Here is an 18,414-nt window from a genome sequence, read left to right as displayed (position 1 = left end):
GACACACTTTTTGACTATAAGAAAAAGACTTTAGAATCACTATCTGTACCTTCACTTTATTTTACTCTTTATTTCAGATTACATCGATTCAATACTTATCCAACATGAACAAAAATTGATAACTTTTTTACTATTTTGACACAAAGTTATGACACAAAAAATACACAGTAAAAAATGGCAACATTTGTGGTGAAACAAGCTGTTAATAAAGTACAGCAATTGGTACACTCATTCTCGGGTCCATACATTTATCCAAAATTTTGTCACAAAAATTGTACTCTTTTCCCCACCACTTACATGACTTAACAAAAATATGTACGGAACAAACTACTACATAGACAAAAGCATACTTTCAGTTAAATTCAGTTAGAGTTGTATCATTTTGTGACACCCACAACCCATGCCAAAATCAGGCTCTTTTTCAGAAAAAGTTACTCCGGCATTATTCCCCCCCCCCCCCAACAAACAAAATGTATACACAATTATAATCGTCATCATTACACAATCATGATTTTAGTTACAAAATTCCATTTAATTTTACCTAAAATAATCTTTTGTTTTGCGAGAAGACCGATTGTATCCAAATGTTCTTGCATTTCTTAATTGCTTGACACCAATTTGTTTTTCAGAAAGAACAGTTACTGTACTCAAATTTAGTCAAGGTTTGAGCCTGGCGTTGTTTGTACAATTTGTTTTTCAAGACCGACGCACACAGACTCACCAAAACAGCCTTATGTTATTCTTCTGAACTGAGTATGATTTTGTTTGTGATTTTGTTTAATTGTTTAATTGTTTTACTTTGTAATTTGTGCATGGACTCACATGAACATTTTCATACAAGGCCGATAAAATATTTTGACAATAAGTTTAGTTGACAAATCATAATTTTGGGTTTTTGTTACTCTTTACAAATTATTACCCAACATATTTAAATAGTTATATAATTTTGTCCTCTGTATATATTACACTATTTACAATAAAAATCTCAAAATGGAAAAGTTATTTTGAACCAACGAAGGAAAGTCCAATGTGTGAATTGAAGTTTTGTTAAAATATCCTGACATCTCAAGGAACGTAACTTTGTTGTAGATGAAGAACCGGCATGGAAGCAGAAGGGGGAATTTACAGAGCATTGTGAAAAACACCGAATATACAAAGCAAAGTTGTGTGGTTCCAAATCCAAAGTTAACCAATCAATGTACAGAAAGATGTCAGGGACGAGCATCGATAAATGCAAGCACTTGCTGCAGGGCCCATTAAAGCTGTTTAGCACAAAGGAATTCTGCTTACAAGATTAAGGTTACCAGCCTAACACCATGGCTGATTGTACCATCTGTGACTGGTTTCCAGTAAAGGAAAAGTGTTAAGCAGTATTTTCTATGAAATTGGGCCCTGACTGGTTGACCAATGGATGCACTATCTTTCTGATGTTGTGCAGTTAGTAGGGTTTATCGCAACACAATAATATCAAAGTACATCTTGCCGAGCGCCAAGGCAGATCCAAAGAAAGTACAGATGATCCCAGTGAAAAATAACCCATACGAGATTCCAGTCTTGACGCTGTTTGGCAGAAGATAAGGGTCTCCTCCTATCAGTGGGAGATCAAAGCCAGCAGGGAACATCATAATGGCCAGGCAGAACAGAGTCCATGCTGTCAAACCCATGTACTTGGGGTACCGTCTGAATCGTGGACGCTTATCGGAGAACATTATCATTAGGTTCCCGACAGCAAGGGCAATAATCCCGAGGATGATCAACACTGCGGCCAGGATCCACTCTAGGGGTCCATCCGCATACTGGCACTCCCACGACCGACCGTAGATCTGCTGGCAATGGACCAGAAGCCCCAGATTCAGGTCGGAGCGTTGGACGTTTGAGACGACCCACAGGGGTAGGGCTAAGCTCATACCGCAGAGAGCTATTGCGAGGAAGTACAGGGCACCAGCAACCATCAGGAATGAATCCATGATGGGGTGAGTGGTGACCGGTGATTTGAATCCCACACAATCACGTTGTACGACTTGATTAAAACAGCAACATTTCTGGGATTAAAGAAACAAAGATAAATTCAAAATACACAAATTCAAACAAAAGAATGTAGGGCCCAATAACTTTAAATCCACTATTGAATTGAGGGGAGGTACGACTTATCTCAGTTTTAAAATGACTATCTTTGATTTGATTTGACTTGATTCATTGAACAACAAAAACGTAAGTTGGACTTGGACAAAAACTCATTCAGTTCAAATAATTCAAACAATGCACCATGAGGCATGATGTTGTGAAATTACTTCATTTTTTGTTAGTGTTTATTGCTTGTCAATAATTCAAAAATTTCACAACAATGTATGTAAAATGTGTAATGTAAATCTGGTTTAATAATAATATAAATTATTATAAATTGTTTGAATATTTATTGATGTGAAAGTGTCAATCCAGATTAAAAACATCTTTCCCCGAAATTCAGATAGGCCATGGGAGGGAGGGAGGGAAAGCTGTATTTCTCATGTTGTCGCCATGCCATGGCCATGCATTCACTACTTAAACCGACTTGCCGCATTCAGATCACACATGTACTTGTACTTACTTGGTACCCTTGCTACACAGGTCGACTTGTCTTAACAACGCAACTCTTCTGCGTGGAAAGTACGGCCGATTACGAAATGCTCTATTTTCGCTCGAAAACATGTGAGATCGTGGAAAAATTATCCCTGAAACGTCACATAAAAAACTGTAAATATATTAGATTTAAACAAAACAAATAAAACGGTACCACTTACTTCAAAAATGAGAGAAAAAGGGGGAAATTGCCAAGGAATGTCAACCACTTTCAGCTCTTTTGTCATTCGTCGAGAACTTGACCTTATCTGACCTTCAACAATTTTCTAACACTTGAGGGCGCAAGTTGCTTTATTTATTTTTTAGTCGTCCGCGTACATCGCCGTGCGCAGCATGGCATGCAGGAACGTCAACGTTGAGAGCTAGATATCGAGTGTGAAGTCAAGTCTCAAAAAACACACGAACTGTCAAACATCTGGCTTCTACTGCTTGGTGCTACTCGTGACCTGCTGGTGAGTGAGACTTATTCATGGATAAGTTTTGAAAGTTTAACATCTTATTATTAATGTGAATTAAACAAATAATAATAACAAATGAAATAATAATATAATTAAATAATATTGTCTTTTTGATAACTTTCCGTATGGCGCCACCACTTTTTCACCCATTTTTCCAAAAAGGGATATATCAATCAGGTAAATTATTTATGTATATTTCTACCTCACAATCACATGCCTCAGCTCACTCAGCTCAGTCAGTCAGTGTTTTTGTTTCATTAATTTAAGGCTTTAGTTTAAAGCTAAATAAAAAAACTGGAAAAGTTTCCGTATGGCGCCACCACTTTTTCATTCGATATGAAATAATATTGTATTTAATTAACCTCAATGAGATATCCCTTTTTGTAAAAATTAGTAAAAAAGTGGTGGTGCCAAACGGAAAGTTGCCCAAAAAACTGATTAAATGATTAAATGATTTTATTATACATGTTTTTATGAAAATATAAGTTATAACCTGATGAGTTTAATTTAAAACTACATGTAATTATGTATATTATAAAAAAAAAAAAAAAAAAAACGCTTTGAAAATGTTTTTAAATTACAGCCATTGCAGTGCCGTGGCAGCAGTGCCAGTGCAGTGGGGTCTAGCGGTGGTCTAGCTCTACCCGTGTGTTACTGTTATAGTGTAAGCCAAGAAATGGCTCAGCATTCTACATAATTGGTTGTATTATTTTCCTACCCTACACTTTACAGTAGATCTGGTGCCATTATGAGTTACAGGGGACGCCGCGGCCGATACAACAACCGCAGAGGAGGCTCCTACCATGGCAACCGCCGACCTAGATGGGAAGACGAAGAAGAAGGAGGAGCTAGTGGATGGGATGGGAACAGCGGAGGGAGGGGGCGGGGACAAGGAAGAGGGGGAGGAGGAGGAAGGCCCCCTAGTGGCCTTAAGGGTCGGGATCTCGGCATGTGGTATGCGGCACGAAGTCAAGCCAAGAAACGAGATGACGAAATTAAAAATGTGAGAATGTGAGCTCTTTATTTCTCTTAATCTTTTTTACAAGTTGTGTTCCGTGTGTTCAGAGGTCGAATTCACATAAAAGAGCTTAGATTGATCTGAACTGCAAATCCAGTGAACGACTAATCCTTGAATAGCAGAGAAAAATTGCTACACAAAATGTATCAATTGCTTCTCAAAAAAGCTATTTGTTACTCGAGAGTAATATTCCATGTGCACAAAATAGGTTAAGGCTAAATATTTTGCCATGCCAAATTGCAGGCCAAAATCTTTCCCTGAAATCAATTGTAGTTGCTAAGTATAGTGTGATGTAACAATACAAATCACTATGATACTACTGACAGTTTGTCTTGCCATGAATTTTATTGCTTTGTGAAATCGACCCGAGGCCTGGCATGGTGTAATAATTCTTATTATTAATCTTGACGCAGAGATCAGTTGTTGACATGAGACCCAGCCATGAGAAGCACATCCGTACCTTATTGGATGACGTCAAACATGAAGATACAGAGGACAAACTGGAATTCAAAGATGCAAAAAGTAAGTAGGTTTTGTTTATAAAATTGGTTTTTAAAATAACTAAGGGTTTGATTATCGGACCTGTCGAATCGTGAGTTTACTGGCCCCGATGCTGTACTTTAATTGTACTTTACATGTATCTTCTTATGTTTTAACCAATGTGCATTATTGTACATTTTACTCCGCGAGAAATGAAATACATATAAAATATAAATATCTTTTTTTGAAGAGTTGAATCCACTAGAGGAGAGTTCTCGTTCTTTCTACCGTCATCCTCTGACTCCGGATGAAGCATTAGACTCCAGGCTGCAGCAGCAGCATGTTTCCAAACAGACTGATAACGAACGCTACAAGAACATGCAGACATTCCGCAAGAAGCTCCCATCATATAAAATGAGACAGGTACTAACGTTAACTTTTCATGCACTTTCACTCGATGACCAAAAATTCATCAGACCCTAAGGAATTGCATGTGGTGTGTGGCTAAATATACTTAGAATTTGTTTTCTCTGGTGTATATATTGTTATTTTGACCTAGTAATAATTCACTGACTGATATGTTCCCTGAGTTCAACGACAGCATCTTCCTAAAAAGTCAGTCTCTACTGTCTGTAGTCATTGTAGGGGACGACTTGATTGTGGTTTAATCGAGTGTTAAACCTGTTACATACATGGCAAACAAATTTAACTACTTCTCAACCCTCCGATCCTTTAACAGCTCCACTTGCTTCCTATTGAAGAATGTACCATCGTCAAGTTGTTTTGAATGGAGTGTGATGGTTAAAACCATCACACTCCATTCAATCAAAATTTCTCAGAAAACATCAAACAAACAAGATACTCGTCATCTGCAAAAGGTTTTTATTCAGCTGCCCAAAACCTTTGGAACAATATTCCTTGTTTGTAAAGCATTGTGATTCCGTTTTACATTATGCTGTATCAGTGCTTGGATTATTAGAATTATTATTATTTTTTTTTGACATGATCAGGAGCTTCTTCAGCTGATACATGATAACCAGGTAGTAGTGATAAGTGGTGAGACTGGGTGTGGTAAGACGACACAAGTCCCTCAATTCATCCTAGACCACCACTTGGAGAATGGGACTGGATCAATGTGTCGTGTAATCTGCACGCAGCCACGCAGGATATCTGCTATAACAGTAAGTTTCTACGTTCTTCACAGTTTCAGAACTTCTGCCAAGAAGAAAATTTCCTCTTTAAGAAGAAAATTTCTTCAATTTTGAGAAATTGTCTTGCTATATGTTTTACTATCGTGAAATAGAGTTTCCCGAATTCGAGAGACGTCTCTACTACCACAGAGTAAATTTTCGAAACCATCAAAAATAACTATTTAACTTTTGCAGAGAGATCAATCTCCATATCTGGCCCAAAAATGTGGAATAAGATACAAATCAGAAATGCCAGCTCAAATACCTCATTCAAGACACTCCTTAAAGCTCACTTGTGCCAGTAGGCTTATTATAACCATTCAATTGTGCCTCAGCGCCTTAGAGCTAACTTTTGATTTAGGCTCTTTATAAACTCTATAAATTACTTTTGATTGATTGATTGACTAGTACTATGACCCATAGGCCTGAAGATACCCGTTTAAAGAAGATGATGAACAACTGCCAGTTAAGATATATTGAAAATCCTAAATTGGCGAAACCTCTGCAATCGGGTGGGAACTGAAACGAAATCCACATGCAATGTTCCGGTCCAGGATGTGAACAAGGGCCACAGAGGTGAAAGGCAGGAAAAAAAACGTTGACCAACAAAATTGGCTTTATAGTTGAAAACTCTAGACAAACCTTAGCTGCTGTTAAAAATTGTTTGTAAAAAAAAATCTTCTCGTATATTTCCTCAAGGTAGCAGAGAGGGTGGCGTCTGAGAGAGCAGAGCCATGTGGCAATGGAAGTAGCACAGGGTACCAGATTAGACTGGAGGCCAGACTACCAAGACAACAGGGTTGTATTCTCTACTGTACAAATGGAATACTACTCAAGTGGCTGGACTCAGACCCGTAAGAAATTGTGGGTTTTGATTATTTTTACTGTGAAATGGGCGTCGATTTAAGTGGCGTCAATCTAGACTGTTTTTCATTTCATTTGTTTCATAAATTCTGGTTGTGAAGTGAAGGACTCTCAGAATCAATGTTCTAGCCAATAACTCAATGGAAAGAAGAAAATTAAAGAAGGTTTCCGTTTTTTGATGTGGAAGGAAACCCCCAAAGAATTATTTAAGGAAAACCTACGCAGTCAAGCGGGGACTGAAAACCCAATCCACATGGTGCCCCCGGTGGGATTCAAAACCAGTCCTAAAGTTGGAAGGCGAGGCTAGATACCACTCCACCGACCTAACCTATCATTTCCTACCCTCAGCCCTATTCCTACCCTCAGTTCTTCTGGGTTATCTTCATCTTAAATGTATTCTTTTTTACAAAGAGTGGCTTTTGGCTTCTTTTGGGGCGAACTTGCATTAAAAGAAAAGATGTACATGTTTCTATATTGGATTGATTGTAATACATTTTATGTCAATTGTTTACAGACTTCTGCAAAGTGTGAGCCATGTGGTCCTTGATGAGGTGCATGAGCGAGACATCATGTCGGATTTCCTTCTCGTCATTCTCAAAGACGTCCTGCCAAAAAGGTAAGAGATGAATAAACCAGTCTTCAATTCTTTCCTTGGAGCCATTTTATCCTACAAGTTTCAGGATTCAAACCCACAACCTTGTTATTGCAAGTCCTGGAGTCCAACCACTGGACCCTGGAGCCGATTTCACAAAGCAATAAAATTCATCGCAAGACAAATTGTCATTATCACCATAGTGATTTACATTGTGACATCACACTTTACTTAGCAACTACGATTGATTTGCAGTTAAGATCAATTTGAGGTCTTTATGAAATCGGCCCCCCTGGTAACCAATTGCATGTGCATGTGCCACAAAGCAGTTAGAATTTGTTCTCTCTGCTGGTGTACGTGTTATAATTTTGACCTATTAATAATTAAGCAAATTATTTCTGAAAGCCCAATTCACCTTAGGTATACCTTCAAATATGGTCACTTGTGATGGAAGAAGGTTGTCAGTTAACACCTTAAACTGCCCTCAAGTCAACCTTGATTCTCTTGCGCTGCGAAAGAACCATCGTGCAAGGTTTTCAAACTGGTAATAAAATTCTGAGTTCAAAAATGTTTGATGTGTTTCTGTATTTGTTATTGTCATTTTAAAAACTTGCAAATCAAAGTTATACAATCTATTTTTATTTCCAAATTTTTAGACCGAAACTGAAAATCATCCTCATGAGTGCGACGTTGAATGCCGAGTTATTCTCAGAGTATTTTGGCGGCTGTCCGATGACCAACATCCCTGGCTTTACGTTCCCTGTGGTTGAGTTCTGGCTGGAAGACGTACTCACCATGACTAGGTGAGTAACTACACATTTGTATTGGATTTGAGGACTGAGAGTGCTGAGTTCTTTGTTTCTCAAAGTTCGACTCTTTCCTTGGTCAAAGGGTTTACATACTTTTTGTCTGACACAAAACACAAAAGTCCACAGATTAAACTTACATGGTTCAAAGATGATGATGGAAGAAAGCTTCCCTTTAAAAATATTACTAGCTGAAGTGCTGTAGTTTTTGAGAAATGACTCAAAAAATTTCCAAAAACAGTTTTCGTCTCACGAAAGTTATTTTGCGAGTAAAATGGCTATACCCGACTCTCTGGAAAACATTGCTCTGTGATTTTCACTTCTTTTCTCTAAAAACTTGATGACTAATGAGGCTGAACTTTCTACAGATAAGATTTACTATAAAAATAAATATGAACAGTAAACTTGCGGGTACAACCATGAGTAAAATCTCTTTTGAAGGAGTGGTGGCTCTGAAAAGAGCCGGTTGGGTCTCGACGTTTCGAACAGTATACTCTGCTCGTCTTCAGGAGGTCTCTACAGGTAAATTATAACAGGGCATTTTGGAAGGTACAAAACCTTTCATATTTGCGGTATTATTTCAATGTTTCTGTTGTCTTAACAGGTACCAGCCACAAGAGAAACGAGATCGACGCGAGCCCAAGTGGGTGAAGTTCAAACGCGGAAAACGATACCGTCAAGAAGAATTGAAGAAAGAGGAAGAGTTTCAGGAGAAGTTCAGCGAGTATATCAAGGAGATAAGACCGAGGTGAGTCCTTGGGTTGGAGATGTTTTGAAAAAAAAAATTTATTATGCAAGTTGCCCCAAACAACGCTAAAATAAAAGCCACTCTAGGTAAGGGGCTACAAGAAGAAAATGATTAAACATGAAAATAACTCAGGAGAGCTGGAGGCAGGAATTGATATTCCTCTTAAAACAGTCCAGATTGTAGGATGGGGGAAACATCCACCAGGCAAGGAGTTCCAAAGAGATGCAGTGCAGGGAATAAAGCTGTTGGAATGGTGTTGTTCTACATCTCAACAAATCAAGAGTGTATGGGTGAGAAGAAGCAGAAAGTCTGGTCTTATGCTCAAACACCCTAATAGGAGGAATTAGGTCGGACACAAAACTGTTCATGCTAGAAAGTATCCCTATTAGGAATACACAATCTGAGGAATTATACTGACAATTAACGCTTCTAAGATTCAAATTTTGGGGGGATAAAAAGTTTTTAATACCGTTAATTATAAGAGTGATCACCAATTGATATCAAGTGCCATGACCGCAGTTGTGAATGTGACAGTGTTTGTTTTGCATTACTGATTATTTTAAACACCCAACAGGGTGGATACATGCGCATTACAAGTCTTATTATTATTATATTATATGTTATTTTGTTTTTTCTTGTGAGGCCCTTTGTTCATTGTAGAGCGCCATAGAAATGATTACTATTATTATTATTATTATTATTATAGTTACCCTGACGAGGTTGTTTATTACCTTGAGAACATGGACCATGAAGCGATGGACTTGGAACTTGTGTCTTCACTCGTCAGGTTTATCAGTCTCAATAAACCGGTAAGTTCTTTCAAATGTGTCAGTGTTTCAGTGTTTCATTTAACAATAATGATAATAACTGTTTTTTATGTAGCGTTTTATCTCTGGGCATCTCAAAGCATTTGTCATCATTAATTTCCAGACAGTTTCTTGAAGTTTTTGAATTATGTTTTAACACAGGATTTACAAGGTGCAATTCAGCAGCCACTGCTGCCAGAAACAACTGAGCCAAACCCTTTCTCTTAGCAGCTTAGTGAGAAGTGTAGCTGTGTTCTTTAACATGCCTTACACAACACACAGGACCTACGGTTTTACATCCCATCTGAAGGATGAAGCAATAGTGGTTAAGTGTCTTGCTTAAGGACACAAATGTCAAGAATGGGGATCAAACCAAATGTATATTAATAACTCCACAACCCTTCACTGGTAATGGTCGCACACATTATGTCTTGGTGTGATATCCTGACAAAGAACTTTGCCGGTCATGAAATAGAGGTTGAAGTAATTTTGTCCTCGTTGTTCAACAGGACGGAGCTGTGTTGGTATTCTTACCAGGATGGGAGCAGATCTCCAAGTTGAATGACCTTTTGACCCAGCAGCAGATGTTTAAGAGTGATAGATTCCGCATCATCCCACTACACTCTATGATGCCGACCGCTAGCCAAAGACAGGTATGTGTGGCAAGCTTGGATACAAGACAATAAATGGGGTCGTAATGGTGAGAAATCCTGGCTTAGGCTCCGTCTCTGGCTTGGTCTTTGCAGCACACTGGCCAAGCTGCGTAGTCTGTAAGGGTTAATATGCTGGGCGCAATTTCAAAAAGCCTGTAAGCACAAAATGTGTTAAGTACAGAAAAATGTTGCTTAGTAGAAATTAGGTACCAGCCAAAGTTCCATAAAGTTTACACTGTTTAAACTGGTGCCCCATTAATTTTTTGCTTGGCAAAGAGTATGCTAAGCAGTATTTTCTGCTTTTATAAAAATCGCTCTCTGTGTAAAATGCTCTATAAAAATCGCGCTCTGTGTAAAATTCTCACACTGGGAACGACACATAGTTACTTATTTTTTTACGCTCTGAGAATCTTCAACTTAACTAATGAAAACTGTAAATACAAACAGGTGTTTGAGCGACCTCCAGCGGGCGTGCGTAAGATCATCATCGCAACCAACATAGCGGAGACGAGCATCACCATCGAGGACGTCGTGTACGTGGTCGACCTCGGCAGGGTCAAGGAGAGAAACTTTGACGTGGCAAACAACCTGAGCACACTGAAACCAGAATGGGTTAGCACGGCAGCGGCTCACCAGAGAAGGGGTAGAGCTGGAAGGTGAGCGTCATCTTAAGCATACAAATTTGCTAAGCACAGGATAGTTTTTCTATAAAGTTACCAGCCAAAGTTACCTTAAGTTTGCATTGTTGTGGCTGGTGCCTTAACCAACTTTTGTTTCTGCTAAAATGCTTTATGAAATTGGGGCCGGGGGCCAATTTCTTAGAGCTGCTTAGCGGTTGATTTTGTGCTTACAGAATGTGTTTCTGTTTCATAGCGTTGCTCACCATAAGCACCAAATAAGGCATGCTTACCTTCCAGTGCTTACTACATGATTATAACCCTTATTAGGTGTTTAGTCTCATTATTATACAACGTTGAAAAACCTGTCTTATAATGTTTCTCTTTGTCGGCTATCTTGAGTATCTTATTGGTATACATGCGCTCTATAAGACTATATATATTTAATTTCCTTGGATGTGACTGTTTTTGTTTTACGTCTTGGGTTCGGCAACTTTTAAAACATTTGTCTACCTCGATGAGTGAACATTTTTTTTCCTTGCGTTTTATTTGGCCAGAGTCCAACCCGGTGAATGTTACCACCTGTACAGTCAGTTGCAGTCCTCCTTGCTGATAGACTATCAGTTGCCGGAGATGTTAAGAACACCATTGGATGAACTCTGTCTACAAATCAAGGTTTCTATCTGTCATGTAGCGATGTTTGTCCCTCAGTCTCCAGGACTGGTTGCATTCATTCCACAAATGATGCATGACAGTGTTGTGTTTTTGTTTTGACATGTTCGCCGCCCAGGGATGAGATTTTTCAGACTTCTATCTGAATTCATGTTTTTTATGTTGGCCTGGTGAGGAAAATCAGCAGTTATGTTTTCCACATATTAAGAAATCCTACTCTTTGATCAACTTTTCTAGAGCTGCGGACACTGTTCCCAAAAGCCCCTTGGAATCTCTAGCTACGTACAGGGGTCACCAAACGGTGGAACGGCCGTCATTTCAATATACCTTAGAATTTGTATTCCAGTTTCAGACCTTTTTGTTAGCATTGATTCTCACCCCTGTCTCCACCTGTCTTCCCTCTCTCAGTCCTTGAAGCTTGGACGGGTTCATGACTTCATACAGAAGGCCCTTCAGCATCCAGACCCACGTGCAGTAAACCTAGCCTTGGAGAGCCTCACCAGAATGGTGAGTAACCTACAAATATATCTTGCAAGCGGTGATTTTTGACTTACCAGGCTAAATCCGTTGTCCTTGGTTATATGCAAGTACTCAGAACAACGTAAACAATTGAAACTTACATGGTAAGTCTGCTGCCACCTAACATTCAAAAGTCTCTCAATGCACCATACATTAGTGTGAAATAATTTCAGTGTAACTCATGCTCACTTCACACAAACTAGCTCCAACATTTAGCAGAAGCCCATAGGAATTACATTGAGCTAGTTTTTGTATGAAGATTTACGCCAGAAAAGATTAATAACTGGAGTTGTTTTTTTACATACGTTCTTTAAAGACTCAAGGTCTTCTCAGAATTAGTTGCTTATGTAGTTAATTCCTTGATGTTTATTTGCTGATTATAGAATGCCCTAGATGAGAACGAGCAACTCACCCCTCTCGGTTACCACCTTGCCCGGCTCCCTGTAGCGCCCTCTATCGGCAGGATGATTCTATTCGGTGCGATGTTCTGCTGTCTGGACCCCGTATTGACCATCGCAGCTAGCCTGAGCTTCAAAGACCCGTTTGTCATTCCATTGGTGAGGCAGTGTAATGTATACTTGTATTGCTGCATCTCTTTGCGGTGTAATACTCAGACCTTCCAAAGCAAATTGTTTTCTTTGTACATACATATAGTTGTCACAAAAAATACCCTGAGTAAACAAAGTAAATGGATTGGCGGGGGGGGGGGGGATATCTGTGAACTGCTCAACCGACTGCAATCAAAAGAAGATTCTCCGATTTTCAGTTTGGAAAAGTTTGGCTGAAAACTACATCATCCAACCATCCATGTCTCCTATATTTGCCCACGAGTTAAATTACCATTTGGTTGTTCCTGTCCTGTGTATGGTTAAACAACCATTCATGTCTCCTATATTTGCCCACGAGTTTTACCATTTGGTTGTTCCTGTCCTGTGTATGGTTAAACAACCATGCATGGAACTAACGTGCAACGTGACGTACAAACGGGATTGTGCATTACTTTTTACTTCTTCGTTTCAGGGCAAAGAGAAAATGGCTGACGCTCGGAGGAAGCTACTATCTGAAGAAACATTCAGTGACCATCTAATGCTGGTCAATGCATTCGACGGCTGGGAAGATGCGAGAGAGCATGGTCGCCAAGCAGAGAATGATTTCTGCTGGAGAAACTTCATGGCGGCTACAACATTAAAGGTAAACATTTCACCACCAACCACACCCACACCCCCAAACTGTCTGTATGGAGTCGACCCAGTGTTTAGAAAAGATTTTTGAATTTCCAGAGTGTGGGGTGGGCAAGTTTCCGTGTCTATTTCGGTGTTTTTAGTGAACAAAATTCAAAGGACATAGATCGTTGTGTTAGTTAATAAATATTGAGTACTTTGTCGCAGAATTTAGTCGCAGAATTTAGTCACTCCATTTCACTTTACATCATCTCAGGAAATGAATAAATCCAGATTTCACCTCTTGATTTTAATTCTGTGACATTGCACTCATATGCATTCAGTATTTGTATACATTGTTTATTTTGTGGTGTGTTTGTTTTTGAATTCCCAGATGCTTGATAACATGAAGACACAGTTCTGTGAGCTGCTGGCATCGCTTGGTTTTGTTCAACACAAGTCCTGCAAGCAGCCTGCTGCAAATAGGAACTCAGGTACAGAGATGAACTTTCAAATTACTGCAAACAAATCTTTGCTAAGCAAGAACTGAGTGGGGTACCAGTCGCAGCAATGTCAACTGTATGGTATTTAAACTGTTAACTTATTTCTGCTGAGCAATATATTTTTGTGCTTAGCAATTTTTTATGCTATAAAAAACACGCTTCAAAAATTGAATGCTCGTGAATAGATTTAGGTTCCATCATTTACAACTCCAATAAATCAACTGACCGTCTATGTGACTGAAAGCGTGTTTGAGAGAGCACTTTGAAGTAAAACTTTTACACTTTCTCCGCACAGGGAATCGGGAGCTGATCAAAGCCGTCCTATGCTCTGGGCTGTACCCAAATGTGGCTCAGGTCAGGGGGAACTCATTCAACAGACGAGCCGGAAAACACAGGTAGGATGTGAACCAGTAACCATTGATTCCTATTTTAGGTGTCAATCTTCTATGTTGACTTCAACCCACTACTTTCAATATAGTTACTGAATGTAATGGGTAGGATGTGAACCAAAACCTCTGATTCCTGAGGATTCCATTCTCATGTTGGGTTTCCATTTGTTGATTTCTACTACAAAAATACTGAAGGCGGTGGGTTCAATATTCACCTGGTGCACCTTCAGAAACTTTGTTTCCTTCAGATTGGAAAACTTCACCTTCTGTTAAAAACCTCTCAATAAAAACTAGTTTCAGATTTTTTTTGCTGAGAACCTTCACTATATTATGTTTGTTTTTGACCCCCGTAGGCCAGCCAAGATTATGACTCCACAAGACGGCCAAGTGAAGATCCATCCCAAGTCAGTCAACTGCGACGAGAGTCAATTCCCGTCAAACTGGATCCTCTACCACCTCAAGATGAAATCAACCAGTGTAAGTGGGGAGGTTGATTAAAAGTTTTGTAAGAACTTTGTGTTTAGATTTTCATATCTCCGTGTATAAATAGTAGTATACAAACTCGGTCAGTATGGTATAGTGGTGTCTTGCTTCGCCTTCCACCTTTACGGACCTTGGTTCGAATGATGCTGGGGCACTATGTGGATTGGGTTTTTACTTGACTGTGTTTTAGTCTCCATTTGACTGCGTGAGAATATGTATATCCAGATCTAAAAAAAACTTGATCAGAAAAGCAGTTTGAAAGAAAAAGTACTGGGTTACAAGTTTATAGATGTACTGATCTTTTGTTTGTTCATTGCTACTGAGTCACAGCCTTGGGTGGTATTTTAGCTATATTCCATGTTTTTTACCGTTTTTCTGTTTTCTTGTTTTCAGTTCTAGGAAATTGTTCATCTGTCTTCAAAAAATATATTTATTTCAGCCGGAATTCCAGATTAAGTTACCTGCACCTTTCAAACTGATTTATCTAGTCCTAGGCAATCTCCCTATTTTGTAAATATTATCTTTGTCCTGAGGTGTCAGTCAGAAGCTATTGACTTGTAAAATCTGCTGTATATTCCAGCTAATACGATACAACTTTGGAAGGAGCAGCAGAGGAATCACCTTAGAAATCAATAAGTTAATTATTTTAAGCTTAACTTATTTCTAGATTATTATCCCGATTTTTAATCCCTTTTCCCCACTCTAGGTATTCCTACATGATACCAGTGCTGTAGAGCCCTACCCCTTGTTGTTTTTCGGCGGGAAGATCGGAGTCACAACGGAGGACGGCCATGAAACGATCACCGTCGATGATCACATCAAGTTCCATGCACCAGCAACAATCGCAAATCTTGTCAAGGTAGAGTGTATTGCTTTGTGTCTTCCAATCTTTATTAAAATCTAATTGGGTACATTCGAGTAGAACTCCCACATAATGGGCAACCCACACAATAACTCTTAGCTCACCAGCCACAGTTCTCGTTCAGGACTTATAGTATATTTCAGAAGAACCAATCAGAGCAGTTACTAACTTTACAAGGAAATCTCTGAATCCCTGTAAAGAAATCATCATCTCAAACCCTTTCTCAGTCTCCTGAGCATGACTAGAGCAAGTTATTTGAATCATTGAGACAAATAAAGATCTTACTCAACTGCAGTATTGTGTTAACGAGAAGTTCCCTCAATCTGCGAGTGGAGTAGCCCCAGCAAAGTAGAATATACTGGTGGTGTTTCTGCTCAATATAAAACTTGGTTACGTTAAATGTAATTTAGGTTAAACATTTTTGTGACAAATTAAATTGAATATTTTTTACTTTATTTTTTGCATTGATCAGGATCTTCGTCAAGAGCTTGACAGACTGCTGAGGCAGAAGATCAACAAGCCTGGAATGATCCAGTGGGGTCAGGATTGTAAGGAAGGACGCATTATGCAGGCTATCATCGACCTGATCACAACAGAAGAAGAGCATGATCAAGCTGACTGGTAGACAGGCTAGGGAGTATGAAAGCAGTGCCAGAGTGACTGGAAGACAAGTTAAGGATGGATCATTATGAACTCGGTACCAGTCTGAATGGAAGACAGGCTAGGGATGGACCGTTATGGACTCAGTACCAGTGTGACTGGTAGCCCAGGCTAGGGATGGATTGTTGTGAACTTGATCAGTACCAGTATGACTGGTAGACAGGTTAGGGATGGATTGTTATGAACTCAGTACCAGTGTGACTGGAATACAGGCTAGGGATTGACCGTTATGAACTCAGTGCCAGCCTGACTGGTAGACAGGCTTGGGATGGATTGTCATGCATTCAGTACCAGAGTGACTGGAAGACAGGCTAGGGATGGATTGTTATGAACTCAGTGCCATAGTGACTGGAAGACAGGCTAGGGATGGATTGTCATAAATGAACTCAGTACCAGAGTGACTGGAAGACAGGCTAGGGGTGGATCGTTATGAACTCAGTACCAGAGTGACTGAAAGACAGGCTAGGAATGGATTGTTAGGAACTCAGTACCAGAGTGACTGGAAGACAGACTAGGGATTGACCGTTATGAACTAAGTGCCATAGTGACTGGAAGACAGGCTAGAGATTGACCGTTATGAACTAAGTGCCTTAGTCACTGGAAGAGAGGCTAAGGATGGAGCGTTATGAACTCAGTACCAGAGTGACTGGAAGACAGGCTATAAGAGCGAACCATTTTAAGCCCAGAGCCAAAATTTATTTAGGTGTATGTATATGAGTTTGCTGATCGCTCAACTGAAGCAGGATACCAGACAGCAAGTAATGTGATATATCTATATATTGTCTGGGGCTGCTGGTTCCTGGCTGATTATTGTGTTGTGTTTGGCTAGGATAGGCCTCTTTCCCACAAAATTTGCCAAATTTATGGCCCATCCCCAAATAAGGGGAAAAATAAGATAGCTTGGTTTAACAAAATCGAAAATGCCGTGATGTGTTGTCTATCATTCAGGGTTCGCATAACTACATTTTTATTTGTTCCTACCATATCCATTTCATGTTTTCCCACTCCCCACCTGTTCTTTTCAAAGCATTAATCCATTGCTCCTCTGTTCGCTATTAATGGATTTTTGTTTGTACCTGTTCGTGTTATGCCTCTAAAGAAGGTCCAGTTTGGAACGAAAGCTAAGGCCTTCTACCCTACTCATTATATAAATATAAAGATATATAAATTATTTTGACTTCTTGTTAAACTTTCAAAAGTCATTCAATTAACCAATGCTCCAGATTAAACAGTATTGCTTTTAAACCAAACAAATGCACCAAGTTAAAAAACATTCCAAGGACCTCTTTTCAAATCACCGCACTTCGGCCAAAGTTAAAGAATTGGGTCCACAGTTTTGGAATCTTGGGAGAACCCTAGTCCTAGAGAAAAAATCTATACATTTAACAGAGAAAACTTGATGGCTTAATATTAAGCCAAGGTCGAAGGTCACCCAGCAAAAAAATGTACTTTGGTTTAAAAACATGTGGTTATTTTCAATCATGAAGTTTTAAAAATAATATATTAAAAAATATATTTTAGACTACATGGTTCACAAATAGAGCCAAATCTCTAAAACAGTAAACGCACAATTTTACCTGCTATGTTATGTTGATATGTTATGTTGTTTTAATAAAATAACTTTCATATTTGATGAAATGGTTGTTATTGTCATTTTTGTTTGGCTTTTGTTTGTTTTCATTTTTAAAGAAGTTTTTTTTTTAGGAAAAGGTGATTATGGGATCGGGGAGAAGACAAATAATAGAGAGATATTTAACCAAACAAATGATCGAGTGGGGGGGGGGGGCTGTATTGCACTTGGCGTTAATTAAGAATTTATTATCAAAATTATGGGGGCGAAGGTCAAAATGATGAAATCGGGGAGGAGATAATGACAAGACATTTTGGAGGGGGGCTGTAGTCCTAGTTCATTTTATCAACATGTGGGAGGGGTGGGGTTATGGGTGGCAAAAGCCGGGGGAGGTGATATGTAAACAATACGGGGGGGGGGGGGGTAAACCAAGCCTACATTAAATAAGGCCTTTTTAAGTAACCTCAGCCCCCCCCCCCCCCCCCCCCACTTCACAGAACTTTCTATGCTTGCTTTTGCTGCTGCTATACCACCATATCCCGTTGTGTATAGCAATGGGGGGGAGGTAAGGGGATCGGGGGGGGGGGGAACCATCGTAATTAGCCTCCCTGCAACTTGATAATTGGGATTAATTGTAGTTTTGTATTGAAGGAATAGCGGAAAATACATACAATGTAAATTACATGAGATGAGAAATAAAGCACCCAGGGATCTAAGTAACTTAGTGCTACTGCTCTCTATTATC

The 18,414-nt window shown here is 39.3% G+C and overlaps 2 protein-coding genes across 3 annotated transcripts; one reads left to right on the top strand and one right to left on the bottom strand.

Moving 5' to 3' along the window:
- Positions 1-40: 40 nt before the first annotated feature.
- Positions 41-2,863, bottom strand: LOC117304891 (modulator of smoothened protein-like). 2 transcript variants are annotated; one of them, XM_033789534.1, is made up of 2 exons: positions 2,781-2,863; positions 41-2,042 (listed from the first exon to the last, which is right to left on the bottom strand). In XM_033789534.1, exons 1-2 carry the CDS (start codon positions 2,844-2,846, stop codon positions 1,449-1,451), a joined length of 660 nt encoding a protein of 219 aa, XP_033645425.1. In that variant the 5' UTR covers positions 2,847-2,863; the 3' UTR covers positions 41-1,448. The 2 variants fall into 2 exon arrangements, with proteins under 2 accessions (XP_033645425.1, XP_033645426.1); XM_033789535.1 differs by lacking the exon at positions 2,781-2,863 and adding an exon at positions 2,588-2,773.
- A 75-nt stretch (positions 2,864-2,938) lies between these two features.
- LOC117304562 (ATP-dependent DNA/RNA helicase DHX36-like) lies at positions 2,939-17,732 on the top strand. Its single transcript, XM_033789088.1, has 21 exons — positions 2,939-3,071; positions 3,810-4,080; positions 4,509-4,617; positions 4,826-4,998; positions 5,586-5,756; positions 6,465-6,619; positions 7,144-7,245; positions 7,878-8,024; positions 8,632-8,775; positions 9,482-9,584; positions 10,091-10,234; positions 10,682-10,890; positions 11,409-11,526; positions 11,932-12,030; positions 12,426-12,599; positions 13,063-13,233; positions 13,597-13,696; positions 14,001-14,100; positions 14,448-14,571; positions 15,284-15,436; positions 15,912-17,732. The coding sequence occupies exons 2-21, from the start codon at positions 3,826-3,828 to the stop codon at positions 16,062-16,064; spliced, it is 2,904 nt and encodes a 967-aa protein (XP_033644979.1). The 5' UTR covers positions 2,939-3,071; positions 3,810-3,825; the 3' UTR covers positions 16,065-17,732.
- The last annotated feature ends 682 nt before the right edge of the window (positions 17,733-18,414 follow it).

This window comes from Asterias rubens, chromosome 21 (genome assembly GCF_902459465.1).
Source record: "Asterias rubens chromosome 21, eAstRub1.3, whole genome shotgun sequence".
In the NCBI taxonomy this organism is placed as follows: domain Eukaryota; kingdom Metazoa; phylum Echinodermata; class Asteroidea; order Forcipulatida; family Asteriidae; genus Asterias; species Asterias rubens.
This window is presented reverse-complemented; position numbering and strand designations above follow the sequence as displayed.

Coding starts and splice junctions, on each gene's coding strand:
- LOC117304891 (XM_033789534.1), bottom strand. CDS start 2,846: ATGACAAAAGAGCTGAAAGTGGTTGACATTCCTTGGCAATTTCCCCCT. Junction 2,043..2,780: donor CTTTTTCTCTCATTTTTGAA/GTAAGTGGTACC, acceptor CTTTAATCCCAG/AAATGTTGCTGTTTTAATCA.
- LOC117304562 (XM_033789088.1), top strand. CDS start 3,826: ATGAGTTACAGGGGACGCCGCGGCCGATACAACAACCGCAGAGGAGGC. Junction 10,235..10,681: donor CGACCGCTAGCCAAAGACAG/GTATGTGTGGCA, acceptor AAATACAAACAG/GTGTTTGAGCGACCTCCAGC. Junction 11,527..11,931: donor AACTCTGTCTACAAATCAAG/GTTTCTATCTGT, acceptor TCCCTCTCTCAG/TCCTTGAAGCTTGGACGGGT.